Source organism: Garra rufa, chromosome 6 (assembly GCF_049309525.1).
Source record: "Garra rufa chromosome 6, GarRuf1.0, whole genome shotgun sequence".
NCBI classification, from domain to species: Eukaryota; Metazoa; Chordata; class Actinopteri; order Cypriniformes; family Cyprinidae; genus Garra; species Garra rufa.
The window spans coordinates 32,038,554-32,058,754 of NC_133366.1; the positions used below are offsets into that span (position 1 = coordinate 32,038,554).

General features: G+C 35.6%; 1 protein-coding gene across 1 annotated transcript; it reads right to left on the reverse strand.

The window, feature by feature from the left end:
• Positions 1-618: 618 nt before the first annotated feature.
• On the reverse strand, positions 619-19,166 carry spag5 (sperm associated antigen 5). Its single transcript, XM_073842847.1, has 26 exons — positions 19,075-19,166; positions 18,282-18,324; positions 18,051-18,158; positions 15,900-17,911; positions 15,633-15,822; positions 14,968-15,084; positions 14,794-14,886; positions 14,587-14,700; positions 14,357-14,476; positions 14,115-14,207; positions 13,849-13,983; positions 11,612-11,705; positions 11,374-11,521; positions 9,368-9,418; positions 9,105-9,279; positions 8,867-9,000; positions 8,595-8,763; positions 7,644-7,767; positions 7,213-7,299; positions 3,782-3,908; positions 2,511-2,643; positions 2,270-2,350; positions 1,976-2,113; positions 1,640-1,714; positions 1,297-1,377; positions 619-1,196 (listed from the first exon to the last, which is right to left on the reverse strand). Exons 2-26 carry the CDS (start codon positions 18,306-18,308, stop codon positions 1,125-1,127), a joined length of 4,698 nt encoding a protein of 1,565 aa, XP_073698948.1. The 5' UTR covers positions 18,309-18,324; positions 19,075-19,166; the 3' UTR covers positions 619-1,124.
• Between the last annotated feature and the right edge of the window lie 1,035 nt (positions 19,167-20,201).

Sequence of the window (20,201 nt, forward strand, 5' to 3'; positions counted from 1 at the left end):
TTTGCCCTTTATATTTGCTGCACTTTATTAGACTTTCAGTCTTCCAGTTTCACACAATAGCTTGTGATTTGACGGCTGATTTAAAAAAAAATGGTGATTTTAAATAGGTCTTATTACTTAAAGTATACCAGTTGGGTGCTGTGACAAAAAGGAAAACAATAGTGATGTCAATGCTGCAGAATAATTTAGTTGTTATAGTTTATCTTTACCTACACTAACAGGTTAAAGAAATAAATTTCCTTTAGACAATTTAAAATCACCTGGTATTATCCGAACAAGGGTCTTAAACCCAATAATAATACTGAAAATATGCTGAGGTTTAAAAAAATAAATAATATTTGAATTAACTCCACAATCACTATGCATTGTATAATGTCTTATGACTCAAGGATCAGTGTAGAGTGTAATCCTGGATTTTTTGACAAGCTTATGAAGTGGGCAGTATTTGCGCTAGGATTAAAATGAAATTTTTCCATCAAATTTGTCTTGCTGTATTAGTCACAATTTCAACGAATCTGTATTTATTCAACAAAGGCCAAAAAGTACAGATGAAAGACCTAATATGGTGAGAAGGGAAAGTTGTGCAGTCAACTGCGTAGGTTTTAAATTGCAGGCCAAAGTAGAGATGGAGGTATTGAGTATCAGTGAAGCAGAAGAACACATTAGTGAACATTGTGCTTGAATGGGTGGATTAAAACATCACAACGTTCACCAGGTTTTCACAAGCACTGGCATGATTAGAATAACTATGATTAATTGCTGGACTAGCTGCTCATCAATCAGCCTTTATATATATGATTCAGACTATGAGTAAACAACAAAAAAAGCACTCAATCAAGAGTTTCTGTTTAAACCCAATCTGTAATACAAGAATTTAAAACACTGAAACACAAATCTTACTCATGTCCTGATAACAATTCTAATAGTTTAATACACATGTACAGACCTTTAAATTAGACATTTTTTTTAACAGAGTGCATTTATACACTAACTTATCAATTACAAAATTAAAAGCGTTTTACAAAACTTAGTTGATTGGCCTACAAGAAGAAATCAAGAAACCTGTTTATTTAACAATTATGCTTTTAAAAACTGAACAGACACATTTCTGAATTTTCAGTAACTCATTCAAGTAATTCCACAAGCTTTTGTAGTTCAGGACAGCTCTTAACAAGATCAGGAATAGAAGACAATGTCTGTGAATGAAAGAAAACAGTAAATTTGTTCATATTTTTCTAACATATACAGTATATTATATAGATGTTTTTCTTTTCTTTTTTTTAAGTGTCTCCTCACCTTTCTCACTGTTTCGATCATATCATCAAGCAGATGTAGTTCTCGCTCCAGTTTACTCTGGTTCACGGCATGGACTCTTTGCTACACAAGCACAGTTCATGTAATACAAAAATCAAAATGACAAAAATAATAAACAGTGACATTAAATGTACACAAGTATTTTGTCTTATCACTTACAGTCCTTAAAGGCATGATTTAGACACCAAAAACGGTTTATTTATACATTTTCTGTTTTACAGATAGCGCTGTTTTTTTTTACAATATGAAAAAACCTATGCAATACAATCTGTCCACTTGCTTGTGTCTGTACAATTCCAACAATAATAATACAGGTAACACTTACATGTCGTTTGGCCCGCTCCAAGACCTTGGCACGATTTTCCTCAGTTTCCATTAAATTTGCCTTGAGCTTCTCAACCTAAGAACAGAATGAGTGTATGTGGGGAGTTGATTTTATTAATTTTAAGGTTTCCAAAATGCTCAAGTTTAGAGTCTATGTAATGTCTAAATGGAAAGTGCTTATATAGTACATTTACTAACATTTGATTTTTGTTTTAGAATTATATTTAATTAACATTTTTTTAGCACGCAATCAAGAGTTTTGGACAGTTAGAGAGTTCTTATTTAATATTATAGTTTCATGCCAGTCACAGAGGAAAAACTAGACAGACTGCCATACCTCTCTGAGCAGTTTGATTTTTTCATCTAATGCTGCTGATTGGACACCTGTTTGGTTAAGCTCCTCCCTCAAGACCTGAGCCTCCACCTGTACCTGCTGTTCCAGCCGACGCAAATCAGCAAGTTCTCGACGCAACTCCTGTTTCACACAACAGAGCAAAGGCTAGTTAGTTATCATACAACAATCTAACAATAGCAACAACCACAGACATTTATCCATCAATGATCCATCAGTGTGGAAATATAGTCAGCATTATGTCAGTGGGCAGTGATTGCATTGTCAAAGGATACATACACTATTCTCTGCTCTGTATTTGTGTGCCGTCTCCAAATTTTCCTCCATCTCACTGCACAGTTTCCTCAAGTTTCTTTCATCCTTTAAGAGTGCAGACAGACAAATTACTTATGTAATCACATATTTAATCCTCTTATGCTACAAATCCTTGAAAGCTAAATTAAAGAGTTTTGCCGCTGGGAAAGTGACCCTGAAAATGTCTATGAAATTATGGCTTATAAACAGCGAGTTGAACATTTACCTGAGCTTTTTGCTGCAGGACCGCAGCATCCTTGTCCACCTGAGCCTGCAGTCGGTCCACATTCTGCCTCAGCTCTGAGAGCTCCAGTTTGTGTCTCTGAGACTCTTCCTGCAGTGCCTCCTGGAGGCCACATCTGAAACAGCAGGTTGTTGGAAACTTGAAAACTAATGCTGGAGGCAATACCACATATATATCTTTGTGTGAATACTATACTTTGGTTTTGCAGTAATGTTCTACCGTTACACATATAAAATCATCTTGTGCGACGAAACCGAAATTGCGTGTATACTAATGAATGTGGTTTTGATTAAAATGATTGCACTCTTTCTCTGTTGCATTAACAATTAATTTAAATGCATGTGCAAACACTAACAAATATCTGATTTTTAATGACAAGTAAGATTTAATTGAGTTCTTTTGCAGGACAAAGACTAAAATTGTTAGAGCATAAAATGCAGTAGTTACAAAACTATCTTTTTAGTGAAACAAATCTCTCTTAGCCACATCAAACGGTATAAGCACTGTCAAATGTGTTTTGTTTCAGTCACGGTTTTTTAATACTGAAAAGTAATGTCACTGATAGTGGAAAAAAAAAAACACTTGCATACAGACAACAACAAATTTGTTAATAAATATGAGGAAGTAAACTCTTAAACAAACAATTAACATTTAGTACTTTGATGATCAGGTATGACCTGTTCAGGTGCGATCCAGGGCTTTGGTGTTTAACTGAACAGATATGAAACTTGGAATCTATTTGATAGTTTCACCATAATGTTCCAAACCAGTCTGACTGACTTTCTTCTGTGGAACATTAAAGACGTCATTTTGAGATTATCTTTTTTTTTTTTTTTTTAAGCGTACAATGAAAGTTAAAGGCTACCAATTTTGTTTGGTTACCAATGTTCTTCAAAACATCTTATTTTGCATTTTGGAGAAGAAAAAGTCATTAGTTTCAGAATGGCTTGAGGATGAGTACATTCATTTTTAGTTTAACTATTCCTTAAAGTTAAGCCAAAAAAAACAAACAGACAAACTACAAACTATTCAGATGGATAATACTGTATTTAAATGTGACCTTACACAAGGCGTCTCATCTACTGTTAAATTATTCAGTGCATTTAGAATGTTATATATTTATATACATGATAAATATTAATATAACATAACATTCAAGCCATATATACCTGAAAACTCTATTAAAACACAACCATTCTCCTTTCCCCCTGCAAATGAGCATTACTGAGAACACCTGAGTTTAAGTAACTCACATGGTCTGCTTCAGAGTCTGCCGCTCCATGTCTTTCTGGATTCTCAATTGTTCTAAGGTGAGCTGAAGATCTGAGATGGTCTCACCAAAATCAGACAACAGCTCCAACATTCGACTCCGTCTTTCCTCTGAGAGCACAAGAGAGCATCTACATAACCATCTATTTATTATCTATCCATCAATCTATCTACATTTACAACTACATTTACATGCATACTTAAGTTTGGATCTAACATAAGTACTAATCCACCTGAAGTCAAAAGTTTACATACACCTTGCAGAATCAGCAATATGTTGATTTTAACAAAAATAAGTGGGATCATACAAAATGCATGTTATCTTTTATTTAGCACTGACCTAAACAAGATGTCACATAAGACGTTTACATAAAGCCCACAAGAAAAAATAACACTTGAATGATTCACAACTGTTTTTTTTTTTGTTATAGTTGTTCATTAGTCCCTTGTTTATCCTGAACAGCTAAACTACCTGCTGTTCTTCAGAAAAAATCATTCAGGTCCCAGATTCAATTTTTCTGCATTGTGTATTTGAACCTATTCCAACAATAACTGTATGAATTTGAGATCCATCTTTTTACACTGAGGACAACTGAGGGACTCATATGCAACTATTACAGAAGGTTCAAACGCCCACTGACGCTTCAGAAGAAGAAAAACAATGTATTAAGAAACGGGGGATGAAAACTTTTTGAATTTGAAGATCAGAGTAAATTTAACTTATTTTTTCTTCTGGTGAACATGCAAGTATCTTCTGTAGCTTTTACTAAATGAAAATAAATATGATATTTAGGCAAAAAAAAAAAAGTACACATCCTCAAAAGTTTACACCCCTGGCTCTTAATGCATCGTTTTTCCTTCTGAATCATCAGTGAACATTTGAATCTTCTGTAATAGCTGCATATAAGTGAAGGACTTTTCTGAAGAACAGTGGCCAGTCTACCTGTTCAGGACAAGCAAGGGACTCATTAACAACTATCACTAAGCAAAAAAAAAAAAAAAACAGCTGTGGTTAATTCACGTAACACAATATTAAGAATCAAGCGTATGTAAACTTTTGAACAGGGTTATTTTTATTATTATTTTTTTTAATTATTTTATTTAAATTCAACTATTATTTTCTCTTGTGGACTAAATTTAACCCTCTGGGGTTCTTCCCCGACCAGTCACACTCAGGGCCCTCACGGTCAAAAGTGACCGGAGCCCTGAAATCATTATTTCCTTTTTTTCAGTAAAATCAATCAAATGTATTTTTGTTCAATAATATTTTTTCTTTTTTTCTGTCATGTTTTGACAGAATTTTATGATAATAATTAATATTTATGCTACAATTATGATCTATTTTTTGCCATTGAATATAATAGAATTTTTTTTAATATATATAATTTTTATTCTTTTTTAATTAATGCTGTATTTTAGTTTAAAGTAGATACCTGGCCTATAGAAAATAATTTTTTGAAGTCGGATTTGTGCCATCTGGTGGCGTAGTGAGCATAATTACCAGGCAATATCCTATTTTAACCACTAGATGGATGTAATGCTCTCTATAGAAGGATTTGTGAATTCTAGTTGTTTTTGCACATATTTGCCAATGCCTTTTCAGGTTGTGGATTTTATTATATAAAATTAGATTATCAAAGACTATTTTTTTATTATTTGCCAAGTTTTTTGTTTGTTTGATTGGTTTAACTGGTAATTTGAAGTGCCAGTTTTACTTTATAATACAGTCAAACCAGAACATTGCATTAGAAAGAGAAACAATGGAAAGCATTTTGTTACCCATTGTTTTAATTCTAACTGAATAAAAATGCCGTTCTTTCAGTCATACCATTTTTTTTTATTTTGTAACCTTTTTATAATGAACATTTTGATTTAAATAATTTTTTGTAAAATTCAATAAACAATAACTCTTATTTAGCACAGGAATTATGAACAGCAACAGCATGGGCAACAAAATAACAGCAAAAGTATAATTATCAAACATTAAATGGAAAATAGAGAAATAAAAATATTTTAAATATCATCCTAACCCTATTTACATTTTATGTGCATTCTTTTTTTACATATTCAATGAACAGTAACTCTTATTCAAAAGGCAACAGCAATTATGAACATAAATCTAAAATAACAGAAAAGTATAACAATTGTCAAATAGTAAATAAAAAAATAGAGGAAAAAAAAGTTTGTTTTAAATATCATTCTAACTATAATTACATATTATTTACATACTAATTGTGATTACAGATCAGGTTGTGACAAATCACAACAGAGTGTCTCCATATAGCACTTTGAGCAAATGATGCTTGTTTTGAAATCTTTTTTCCGTGTGTGTGTGTGTGTGTGTGTGTGTGTGTGTGTGTGTGTGTGTGTGTGTGTGTGTGTGTGTGTGTGTGTGACATGGTGTGTGACTTTTGGATTTTGGATCCAATGTCTCCCTTTTATTTGATTCATAGTCTCACATTCTGTTACAGTCTCACCAATCTCACATTTCCCTGTGTGTGTGTGTGTGTGTGTGTGTGTGTGTGTGTGTGTGTGTGTGTGTGTGTGTGACATGGTGTGTGACTTTTGGATTTTGGATCCAATGTCTCCCTTTTATTTGATTCATAGTCTCACATTCTGTTACAGTCTCACCAATCTCACATTTCCCTGTGTGTGTGTGTGTGTGTGTGTGTGTGTGTGTGTGTGTGTGTGTGTGTGTGTGTGTCTGTGTGTCTATTTTGGAACTCTGATGGCTTACAGTCTCATGCTTTCATTGCTGTGTGCTTTATTTCTTACATTGATTGCCTCTATTTCACACATTTCCCAAAATTAGCTTTTGAAATGACACACATTCATTTGTGTGTGCGTGTGTTTTTGTGTGTATAAGTGTGTGTGTGTGTGAGTGTATTGTAGTGTTTTGCACTCTTGATGTTTTAGAGAGTCACCCCTTCACAGTTGTGTGCTTTTTTTCTGGATTGTGGCTGATTTGTAGATTGTATGCACAAAAAAACTCTGTATTTTCATATTTTTGCCAATTTCCCATTCATTTCCTATGGCCGGTCATTTTGACCCGAAGACCCCGAGTGTGACTATTTTTTTTACGACCACTTAGACTTTTCCAATCCTGTCCCCAATTTTTTTGTGTGTTCATATACCAAGTACCATAAAAGTCACCAGGTTTCATACCATTCCGATGAAGCTACGATTTTTAAAAATTTTTTATTTAAAAAATTCCGGTCAAAAGTGACCGAAGAACCCCAGAGGGTTAAACATCTTTTATGTGAAATATCTTATTTAAGTCAGTACTAAAAAATAACATGCATTTTGTATGAATCCTTATTTTGGTAAAATAATTAACATTTTGCAGATTCTGCAAGATGTATGTAAACTTTTGACTTCAACTGTACATGAATGTATTATGTGGTAATGAATGTACCTTTCACTTCTGTGTTTGTAGTTGGTGGTATTCGGGTAAAAGCACTGGTTTTACTGCCAATTCCATCTTGTTGCACCTCCTTCTCTTCTGCAAAACATTAAACAACAAAAAGAGGGCTGGATTAAACAACAAAAGAGAGTAGTTAAATCTCTAATCCATTTTCCTTTGATGTAAAAGTAATCATTAAAAACTGAATACAAGTTTAACAGAACTGACAACAAAACAGTTTTGTGTGAAGCTGTATTCCATGTTATTAAACACATTCATAGGTCTTTAAACCACTTTTAAGCATTTTTTAATCAAATATATCTGTGATTATTTACTTTAAGTTTTGCAAGTAACCTGAAACCTTTGACACTACAGGGACAGATCCTCAATAAATTATGCAGCATTAGAACTGCTTTCCAACAAGACACCAAACACTAATGCACCTGAATCCTCAGGAGACTCTGTCTCAGGTTCTTGTGTCTTCATCATGGCCACAATAACAGAATCCACAAAAGAGCTGGAGGGATGTCGTTGAGACTGCAATGCCTTATCAGAGATCTCTGACTCCTGAGAAAAGCAAAACAATGTTATTAATTGAGGGGGAAAATGATGTGTCAATAGTTATTTTTCAATAATTACTCTAAGCATTCCTCATTACTCTTTTACAGTACACTAAGGGTCAACCAAAACAGAAGGGCATTAAAAAACCCAGAACTAATATTCTGAAATATGACTGCATAATATTAATGGAACATTTGTTATTACATACATTTAATTCACAAAAAACTGGTAAGCAAGCAGCACCATGAATAAATATTGGAAACACAATACAATTTTAAAACTACAACCATTAGACTGCAGTGGTGTCAATTCAAAACTTATTTGTAATATTCTATATCAAATTTTTAAACTTAACCAGAAACAAGTAAACGCACTAAAAAAAAAAAATTTACTTGTTATACCTAAAAAGGATTATTTAAAAAACTAAATGAACTAAAATAAAATTACTAAAGAACTTTCTTGTGTAAATGACCAATAATCTTCCACTGTAAGTGCACACTGCAAACCAGTATTGTTATTGTTAACTAAAACTATCATTCTATCAAATCTATCAAATCATTTTGATAATTAAATAAAGCTGAAATAAAATAAGATGCAAGTATAAAATAAGAAAATAAGTATAAAATTTGAAATGTTGCTATCACAGCTAACAAAATTAACAATAAAAAATATAAAATTAAACATTTTTAAAAAATTATATAAAAATAATATAAAAACTAATAAAAATCAGAAAAACAACATTACTAAAACTTAAAATAAAAACTGAAAATATTCTAATTTTAACCTTAATTCACAGCATGTAAATTATGACAAGTACAGAACAGCATAGGGACCTTGGAGGTTAGGGATTCCTTTAAGATGCTCATGAGACCGCAAACTCTGTGGTTTAGAAGCATGACATCATTAGATGCCTGTGCCATCTGCTCTCCTTGTTCCAGCAGCATGCTGCGGGCTTTGTCTCGTGTACTGTCCAGCTCTTCCTGAAGGGACTCTTTCTCAAGCCTGAGAGGAGAGATTGCATCAGAAAAAGACGTCAATTTATTCTTATTGGTTGAGACATATTTGTTCTAAAAAGTAACAGTGGGTAGACAGGAATATTTTGTACCGCAATTGTTCCAGCGCAAGTTTGAGATCTTCACACTCCAAATTTCTCTCTCTCAGACCCTGTAGGTGACACCGCAGCAATCGCTCACTTTCCTCCATCTGTTCCCGTGCCAGTTCATTTTCTGCCTGCAAGAACTAATAGAACAAACCAAATTTCTGTTATTTTGGGAGCAACTGGTATAGCTAAAGTATTGTGAATGTTTAGTAATGTTCTGGTGTAAATTCTAATAACTCATCACCTCACTCATTTCTTTGGCACTAGATAGTTCAGTCTGCAGTTGAGCCAGTTGACTAAGCTGGTGGCGATGAATCTCAGCTTCAGCGTGGAGGTCTCTAATCAGGCTCTCTCTCTGCAACAGTGCGTCCTCATATTCCTCTAGCTGTTTCCTGGAACTCTCCAGCGCTTCCTCAAGACTGCCAAAAGCATTTATATATTTAAATTTTGTACATTTATTAGCATAACAATAAACAAAAGATGAGGGATCAAAATGTGAAGACATACCGGTTTGCTCTCTCTGTAGCTTGCTGTGCATCACACATTGACTGCTGCGACCTAAAGTAGAAAAATAAAATAATATGTGATCCGATCTGGGAAGACCCGTTGGATGTTGTGCTGGGACATTAAGGAAATTTAAAAAAAATAGGTTGACTGTAAATTTGTCGTCAAAATTAAGTTCATTAAAGTATTATTCTATAACATCTCGTCTATCATCTCTGAAAATATCTTGGCAAAAATTCACTTGTTTAGTGCAGAAAAATAACGATATCTTTCTCTTAATGTTAATAACGCGTTGCGACGGTGCCTTCTCTGAACTCCACAAAAACAGTTAACCTATCAAAATAAACCACGTAACATATTTAATAAAGGTGTATCAATGCACATTCCCCGCAAGTTCTGTGTAAACTACGGCACGCAAACTTTTATGTCTCTATGACATCTGATATGATTTTTGCTAATAATCCCACATATATTCAAATATCTCCTGGTGCTCCCCTCCCAGTCCCAAAATGTTTTGATTTTATTCTCAAAACACTTTGACTTTATTCTCGTAATTTTTACTTTATTCTAATAATATTTTAACTTTATTCCCTTTAATCAATTTTTTTTTTAAATCTTAAGACTGTGGTTCGATGTTGTTAACTGCCAAAACAGCTACATTTTTTTGCAAAAAATCTCTTTGTTGTGTGACCTACAGATGAATGAACGAATGATACAGGTTTAAAGCAACTGAATAAGCAAAATGATGGCAATTTCCATTTGTAGGTGAACCATCTCTTTAAACACTTTTCAATTAAAAGGTTTCCATATTGCTGTTAACATTTATTAAATTATGTAATATCAGTAAAAGTTATGATCCTCTTTCTATAGTCTACCTGGTATGAGTGTAATAAGTTCTCATAGGCTCTGGTGAATTTCACAGCATAATTTCTGTTTATATTTTTGTCACAACCATCATATCAACATTTACACACACACACATATATATATATATATATATATATATATATATATATATACCCCCTCATGTTTCTCACAAATATTTATATTTAGCAACACCAGGACAACAACATGGGTACTACATGTAATACATGATTAACAATGTTTATTTTGCCAATATTTACAGTAAATATTTGACAAATTGTTTTGCATTTGAGGGTGTTGAACCATATTGAGTAACGAGCAAAGAAAAACACATTTTGAGAAAGTGAAGCAGCAGGAGATTGCTCCCATGATCAACACATCCAAATAGGTGAAATTACATTTATATATTTTATTTTTATAGCTTGTTTTGTGCAGGCACTCTCAGGAATCTGTGATTAATAAAATTTAAACTGTAAAATAAATGTTAGAATAAATTGTTTCAATTCTTTTTTGTTTAGGTATCCATTTATTTGCCTGGTCTGAAATGGATCTAAAGACGTATGGACCAGGTCTTTTCAGTGTGAAGTGATATGATATGGCAGGCAAGTGAGGAAGGGGAGGGGGGTTTGGGGGGGCTCGAGCCCCTGGCCCTTTTTTAAAAATAATCAAAACGGTCTCTCAAAATTATCAACAATAATATTGTGGTCAAAATAACAGTTTGCATTTGAATTATAATTTATGAGCTGCGTGTGCCTTGCTCAAACAAATTTAGATTTTACTGTCAATGAAAATGCAGAGTGGTAAAGTCTTTATAAGTACTAATAAACAGCCAATTCACTAGTAATATGCATTCTAATAAGCAACTAGCTAATAGTAAAAATTGGTCCTAAGTGTTACTATATCTTTATATTTAGTTGTTTTAGATTATTTTAATGCTTGTTTTGGCTTATTTCAGATCATTTTAAATGAATTATTTAACCATTATTTAACCATTGTTCTAGATTCTTGTGCAAACAAATCACAACAGAAATGATTATGGGTCAAAACTCTAAATTGGTGCATCCCAAAAAAATGGATGTAATTCAGTTACTCAATAAGTAATATGAAATTCAAAAAACAAATTCCACAAGTGAATTTCTGCATACTTGCTGGTCTCAGAGGCGAGGGTCTGTTCTAGGAAGGCATAAGAGGCCAGTGTGGACGTGACAGTGGCTGAGAGCTCAGTGCTCCTCCTCTGTAACTGAAAGCGCTCCTCTTCCGCCTGATTCAGCTGCTCCCTCAGCACTGACATCTCTGAACAAACACACACAGCAGAATCAAGTAATCAAGCTCACCTTTGACTACACAGGGAATAAGTCAATTCAAAATAAATCACTGTCACACCTGAAGTCATAATGGTCTGCTGCATGTTCAAGTCTGAAATCTGTTGACTGGCATCTTGCAAGCTTGACCTCATGTGCTCTAGTTCATTTTCCATCTGGGGATTAATGTAAACGGTGATTATTAAAAAGAGAGACTGCATCTAAAGTAAATGCATAAAGTTAAGACATTAAAGGGGTCACATAATAGATTTTCCAAATTAAATAGTTTCATTAATGATGACAATGCACTCAAACATTCAAAACACGAAGTTTCCACCTCCATTTGCCCATTTATTGAAAGTGAGGCTTTAGACGGGCAACCGAAAATTTGTGTTTTTACATATCAGTTCTGTAGTCTGAACGGCAAAAAAACAAATTCTTGCAAACCCAATCCTAGGCATTTAAACATTTGGTTTAAAATGCAATTGAAATGATTTCTGAAAATGCAACTTAACTGTAATGTCTTAGGGTGCAGTTGTGGAAACACAATACGAATCAACGCAGCAAGATTTAATTTTTCTGCATCTTTCCATGCTAACATCTACTCTTTCTATTTCATTGTCTTTTTGGCATTTTGCTGAAGCCATTACCACATAACGTGTGAACCAGATATTGATCAAACTGTCTTCACAAACAGATCTAATTTCATTACTCAAATGATGAAAGACAGTGTGGGCAGTCAGTCCTACAAAACAGCAAATTGGATTTATGTGATGTAATGCTGCACAAAATAAATCTTTTAATAATGAAAATTAACATCAGCATATTGTCAAAAATAAGAGTAATTCATTAATTTTTAAAGGTTTATAGAGATGAAGAAAAAAGTATAGACACATAATTGTCTTGTGGTACGCATGCACACCAATGAAGCAAGACAAGCCAGCAGCTGTGATGTGAAGGTGCAGTCACGTTAGCAAAATTCGCCACAATTTCGACATGCAAAAATTACAGAGTTCTATTGTCAAAAATGTAGTGATCTATGACAACTCACACACTACGTCACATTCAATCCAAGTATCTTTCTATTGGTTAAAGTGGCGAATCGAAGTGAGGCACTCTTTCAATCGCACATGAAATTCCAGATCTTGTGAACAGGGGCGGACTTAACCAATAAGTGAGGTAAGCGGCCGCTTGGGGCCCCAGGGATCATATTTGCTGCATTGAAAAATGTAGCCAATCACAGACATATCTGTTAATTTCTTAAATGCAGTGACCAGAAGTGTTTAAGTTACAATCTACTCACTGCTCAAAATGCAGAGTTTGCGGAGTTCTGCAAGCTCAGGAATCCACTCGTTATAACAAAGTGTAGATGCGATGTAAATAAGAGATTCATTGTGCAACGTAGAGAGCTTATTAACGGAACATCATAAGATCGCAATGCACTGGAGTGACAGCTTTTAGTGATTGAGGGAGCACACTTTGCACGCATTCTAGGCTGTAAAATACTGTCTCAGAACAGAGATATTCACAAAAGTAAAGAAAGTATTGTGTTCCAAGTCATAATTTTGTCTTGATGTTTCCAAATGACTCTCGTGTGCTTTGCCTTGGCGCACCGCGCAAACTGCACTCGTATAAAATGCACATACTGTAGGCTATAAATGCACTTGATTTTCGCTTAATAGATCACATTTTCATTTTGTTTCTGGGCAAACCCTACCGTATGCCTTCAGAACACTTGAAATATGGAATGAGTTGCATGGGATAATTTTATGTTTGTAACAAGATTTTACAACAAGAGTTTACAATTTATTAAATGGAGAAGGGCAAGCATTTTTTTCTTCTTTTTTGATCTGAAAAAAAAAGGTAGCCTAATATAGCTTTAAAACAGCTATCAGGTTGACTAATTACTGGTTGTGAAGGGATAAATAAATATAAACTATGAGAGCAAAATAAGGGTTAGTCATAAAAGATCACATTGTTATTGTGTTAGGGCCTCATACCTTGAGTTTGCTTAGGGCCACCAAATCACTAAGTCCACCCCTGATTGTGAATTAAAATAACTGCGAAACAATGGTAAATGTAACCACAATTTAACACACAATGACTGGTCAAAATGAGATTTTGGTGTGATTTTAAAATCAAATACAACAACACTGGATTTGTTCCTCACAAATTCTGTCTGTTCTTCACAAAAAGCTTTACATGGCTTCAGAAGAATTTTATTCTTATTGTTTTTTGGGTTCCTTTAAAGTTTGGCAGACATGGAACTGAGGATTTATAAATAATGAGAGCATTTGACTTCAGTAATAAATGTCTAACCAGGTCTCTCTCTTCCACGGCTCTGTCTCTCATTGCCAGATGCTGCTTGCTGTTCTCCACGGCAGTCGTAGTCCTCTGATGGAGCTGGTGAAGCACTGGGTTTATCCTCTGAATCAGCTCCTTAGCCTTTCTCAGCTTCCAGTTGAAAAAGAAAGGGGGCAAAACTGTTATTTTGCACCTTAAAGGCTGAGTTAGCAAACTTGACATGTTATTTTTATTTGAATATCTAAACACAGTGCTCACTGATTTTAAATGTAAAGTCTTACCTCCGCTAACAAGCTCATGTGATCTTCGTGCTTATTTCTCAAATGGTCATTTGCTGCACCAATGGATTCCATGTATGACTTGCTCAGTTCAACCTTGGAGAGTTCACACACAACTCACTTAGAATACAAGGACATTACACAGTCAAGCAAACCTTCCAGAGTGCCTGTGGTAACTATTAAGCAAGTGGGAACATTATATTTTTATATAAATTGAGGTAGGAATGCAAGCAATAAAAGCAGACCAGTGATGGGTAGGCCAATTTGAGAGCTGACATCAGTTCCTGGTGAGACCCAACAGTGTGCTCTAGTTCTGCCACCCGAGCAGCGTGATAGTTCCTCAACTGCTGTGTTACATTGAAGGCCTGCACACAAAGACAAATAAACAGGATAAGAGGCAAATATCAAAAGGGTATTAATAAAAAAATAAGCTTAATCTTAAGATTCAGCAAAAACAATAAATATGTCCTCTAACCGCTTCCTTCTCCTCTAGAGCCTCGTCCATGCGATATCTCATATCTTTCATCTTCTGCTCCATCTTCTGAAGAGTTTCCTTGTACCTCCCATAAAGAGACTTCATCTGACTGACCTACATAACACAGACTTATTATAAGATGTGATTTCTTGGCAAATATCTTCCATGAAGCTGAGAAAAGGCATTGGAAATTAAGTAGTGACTTACCTGTCCAAATAAAGTTTCCTGATCCACATTAACAGTATTTCCAATCTGTTTCATCTTGAAGATGGCATCCTCTGTGCTAGACTTAAAAGAAATCTGTAGAAACATTATAACATTTTAGGCCTTTAAATGTAAAAATGCAAGTGTAACTTTAAAAACTTATAGGGAGTCTCTCACCATCCCAGTCCTCATTGCTCTAATGCTGTTATATAAACCATCAAGAACCTCCTGATCATGCTCAAGGCTCTGAATTCTCTCCAAGGCAGTGCCATACAAATCTCTATATGTCCCATTCTGGCAAATAAAGATAAGATAAAGAAAATCAAAAACAGACATGTTCAGTCATTGAGTTTTTATTACAAAAAGCTGTCTGTGGAGGTGGGTTATTTCTCCAACTGAGTAATCTCATTGGTCCTAAATAAATCTCTCTATTTAACATCAAAGTGTTCAAAGCTTAGCAGAGCACATCTTTTAATGAGGTCAGTAAAATCACTGAAAATTAGGTCTGGGCAAATATGGTCCAAAATATTATCACAATATATTTTCCATCATTCTATTTGGATATTTATTAAATTAATTCACACCATTAACGGGAAAGGAAATGTATGCTAAATGTTTGTTAGACATCGAGAATGAATGTAAACATGACACCTCAGAGTATGCTAGTTTGTCCAAAATTCTGTTTTCACGATTTTTCTAATGAAATGTTCAACAAGATTATTTTATTCCATAGTTTCCTTCAAAACATATAAAACATTCTTCTTTTGTGTTCAAAAGCTGAACTTGGGTGAGTAAATGATGACAGAATTCTGTCAGGGACATGTTAGGCTAAGGGTTCTCACCTGTCTGAGCTCAGTGTGGTCTGTCTGGATGAGTTTCTCTCTGAGATCTGATGGAGAAGTATCTTTGCTCGGATTATGAGCCCGTGCAGAAGTGAGCTGCTGGGAAAGAACCTCCACCATGATGAGCGTGGAAGCTAATCTCTGCTCCAACTCTGATCTAGACAGATGCTCCATATTTCCAGGTGTCAGGCTTCAAAGAGAAAGTCACAGAGAGATAATGTAGATCAAATCAACAGCAAATCAACAATTCTTGCTTATAATACTTACTTCCACAGCAGAGAGTCAGTTGAAGTGCTGGCATCAGAAACATCAACCTCCTTTAAAATCTCCACCGCTGCTGAAGTATTAACGCTTCGTTCCACCCGCTGTACCGGTGTTCTCCAGACACAAGCGCTACGCATCGCTATTGGAGAAGTGCCCACTGAAGCACTGTGGTGATTCACTGGTGCTGGAGTAGGAACAACCACCTTCCCTGATGCAACCATCAACAGTTCAGCCATCTGTCTGAGCTGTTCCTGTAAAGGCCCATTACCCAAAACTGGAGGGGCATTCAACAACTTCTGAGTGTCTGCAGAAGCCATTTTAGGTTCCACATCCTTTTTCTTGGGTGGGTCTTGAGGAACAGGTGTATAGCTAAAAGCATTAGCCAGGGATGTGGAGTTCAACAATGGAGGCGGCATCGGACTCTCCGGGAGCTCAGGCCACAAATGGCTCATTGGGTTTTCAGCTGTGTGGTCATCCAAAACACTCCTGCTTAGGGTGGGCGTCTTTGGAGTGCAGGAACCTGTTAGAGCAATAGCACTAGGAAGATCCTGATTAACAGAAACAGCTTCACTAGATCTATCACAGAACCGCATAACTTCGATCTCTGGGTGGACCTCCTCATTCTTTAAACTCAGTGTCTTCTCTTTGAGAATGCTGGTTTCAAAGGCACCTTGAGGACAAAGGTTTTCCTCAAGATGTGAAACTGCCTCTTTCCTTTCCGGCAGAATCTGTTGATCACAGTATTCCTCTACATTTTTTCTAGTCAAGACAGATGAGTCATCATTGGGCGCCTTATATTTGTCATCGCTGTCACTTAATGGTACAACATCTGAAATTTCCATATTGTTTTTACCATTCAACACTGACAAATGTTGGCTGGACTCCTGGTTAGCAACTGTCTTTGATGTTTCTGTTTCACAGCTTGGCAACAATTTCTCTGTATTGTTGCCAAGAGGTGATGTTGAACCACCAACTGTACTTCCAGACTTCTCCAAAATATTGGCTGAGGACTTGGAACGGACTTCATATTCAGTGGTCAATATATTTAGGACCTGTGACTTTTCCTTAGCATGGCAGTAAATATGGTCACCATTCCTTCCTGGTGTCAAATCAGCAAAGCTTCGGCCATCTTTTTCACTGATGTCATTTAAACAAGTCAGACTTTGTTCCTCGGCAAGATTCTCCATAAGCACAGACATTTTTGAAACGGTGGACAGGTCAGCAATTTCTACTTCTACCCCAGAACAACACAAGCCTTTAAATGTGATTTCTCCTTCTTCGTTAGAAACACCTTGGCATTCTTCAGAGAGATCAGATTGATTGTGATTGTTCAGATTGACTGTATTTTTAGGGTCACCATGAATACCTACAATGTGTTCAACATTTGACTGGGACGCGTCGTCTGCATCAATTGTACTGATGGTGCTACTATCTTCACAAAAAGACTTCCAATTACAGTAAGAATGACCCAAAGGTTGACTGCTTACTGATACAGCCTCTGTGGCCACTTTAGAAATGGGAGTATTTTTACATTGTGAGTGATTTCCTGATGCTAGATCCTTTATGAGAATGGATTCATCAGAGATGATTGAGTTATCGGAAACCTGAACCTCTCCACCTAACCATATGAGGGATTTGAATGTGACATTTCCCAGCTCATAGGTGGAAACCTCTTCCTCCTGACACAAAATAGATGAAGCATCTAAACTAGTAGATCTGTTTCTGTGATGGTATGTGTGATCAACATGCTCTTCAGTGGTCTGATTATCCTCTGTGCAATCAGGTGTAATGGTTTCATTTGGGTCACTTTGAAGTGGGTCATTATCCTCCAGTGCCAGACGCCTGATGAGAACAGACTCATTTGACAAGACAGGTTCATCCTCAACTACAACTTCTCCTTCAAGACACACAAAAGATTTTAATGTGACAACTTGATGTTCATCAGTGGCATCCACAATTTTCCCATCACTTGTGATAGTTAAGCTTGATAGGTTTTCATCAGGGGCAACTTCATGCTGGTGGAAAACACAATATATCAGTTGAGGTCAAAACAGTAAAAAAAAAAAATTTTTTCTCCCTCTCTATATGAACTTGAAATCACAGAAAGTTTAAAAGACAAAGTGATCTGACAGCAGTCAAGGAATGTCTCTATACCTTTGTTTTAAGGTCCCTCTCACGCATTGATGCATGTTTATGCAACAGAGTTGGACTGTCCTGGACATTCAGCAGTTCATTCTGTACATCTCTGAGTGGAACTCTGGGCTAAAAAAGAAAAAAGAAAAACCATAAACCTCTATGATTAGAGCTTAAAGTGTTAGATGGTAGGAACAATACAGATAATATTCATTGTTTTAGTTATAATATGCATGGATGTGGAATACTCACGTTTGACAAGCCACTGACAGATGACATGTTTTTAGATTAATATCTGCAATCATACACAAGAGTGAATATAAATGATTTGATTTGATACATTTGATTTCCTGCAATATTACGCACCCTTAACTGGCACACTTTTTAGAAAGCATAACAATTAAGTAATATTATATGATTTTACGCCATTACACATTACAAATCTGCATGTTTCAACACTTTAATTTTCAAAAAGATTTTGACTAATTTATAAATAGACTCCATAACACATAAACAACACAAATCACAATAATAAATAGGCGTTTAAGTATAGTTCGATATTTGTAAACAAAAAGAAAAAGGGAAATGCTGCTTGCCTTCACATTACAGTTCAAATTTAAAATACCCAAATATTATACCCCTTTCTCACATTATTTCTCAAACATCTGCTTACAAACTGTTGAGATCACGTCCACTTCTCCATAGAAAGTAAAAGTTTACGTAGTTTTGCTGGTTAACATCTTGAAAAATATATAATAACAGTGAGACATAACGTTAAACGTCACTGCTTGCGTCCTCTCAAGAAATGTCAACTCTTAATTGTGTCTCAACGCCCATCCAACTGTCGAAACGACATTTTAGATATCAGACACATATAAAATATTGCTTTAATACTGTTTAGATTAATAGGTAACGTGTTAAATTCTAAAACAAAGTCTTTATTTATAGAGACGTACGGAGAAGTAAATTGGACAACGGCATCGCCAAACCTAAACTATTATTAATGACTTCATCCATATTAAAGTGTTCCTTCTGTAATTCTTACCTTTGCGTGTCATAAGCGCTTTTCTGAACGTTACTGTTTATTTTAATCCTGACTTGAGTAGTGTAAAAACAAGCGATATCGACTTAACCGCCACTAGCACGTTCAAAATAAAACGCACAATCACCTCATTGGACAAAACCACCGCGTAACATACGGAAACACATTCTTCTTCTTCTTCTTTCAGGTTTTATGGCGGTTGGCACCTCACTTAGAAGGCGCATTACCGCCACCTACTAGACTGGAGTGTGGGCAGTAGAATGGCGTTGAAGACGGTGAAACTAACTTAAACTAAATAAATCAAAAAGGGAAAAAAAGACTTCTTTGGACTGCATATGCATTTTAAATTCTTTCAATTAACCCAGTATTTTTAAGTAATGTATTAATACCTTGTGCACCTTCCCAGATGTATTTCCCAATATATACTCGTGTCATATTTTGTTCTTTGATTTGTCTCTTTAATTCTACCCTATCTTCCTCATAATTTTTGCATTCTAACAGTATATGATTTACTGTCTCTTGTGCATTACAGTGATTGCACAGCCCAGTGGGATGTTTCCTTATTTTGTACAATGTTGCATTTAAGCCAGTATGATCCATTCTTAGGCTCGATACTACCATCTCCTCCCTTGGGCTCCAGCCCATCTTCATATTTGCAGGGCTCTCAAGTCTCACGCATTCACCGTGAGACACACGCATTTCAACCAGTTCACATGCTCTCACGCCACACCTTGTATTTCTCACGCTGAAAAGTAAGGGATAACTTGTCCCGCTATATGGTGTTAATGGACGAGGTGCAGGCTTTGCAGAGAGAAGTACTCTGCCAAGCTCATAGCTGTCTTGAGAGTTAAATGGCACCTACCAGCCAAAAAATTTGAATTTGCTGTTTTCTGGTATATTACGTGATCCCGCTACAATCACGATCGTCACTAGGCAACGTAGACGGCGCACACACGGGACAAGGCCAGCGGTGGAATCGTTGCGGGGCTGCCGCTTTCTCTCGCAGTGGAAGCGTTTAGTTCAGTTGAGGAGGTGGTCGCGTTGCGGTCTCGGAGCGGACGTTGCCATTTGTATTTACTAGAAACTAAATAAATGCAGCAGGGTTTTTCATATTTATTTTTATTTATTTT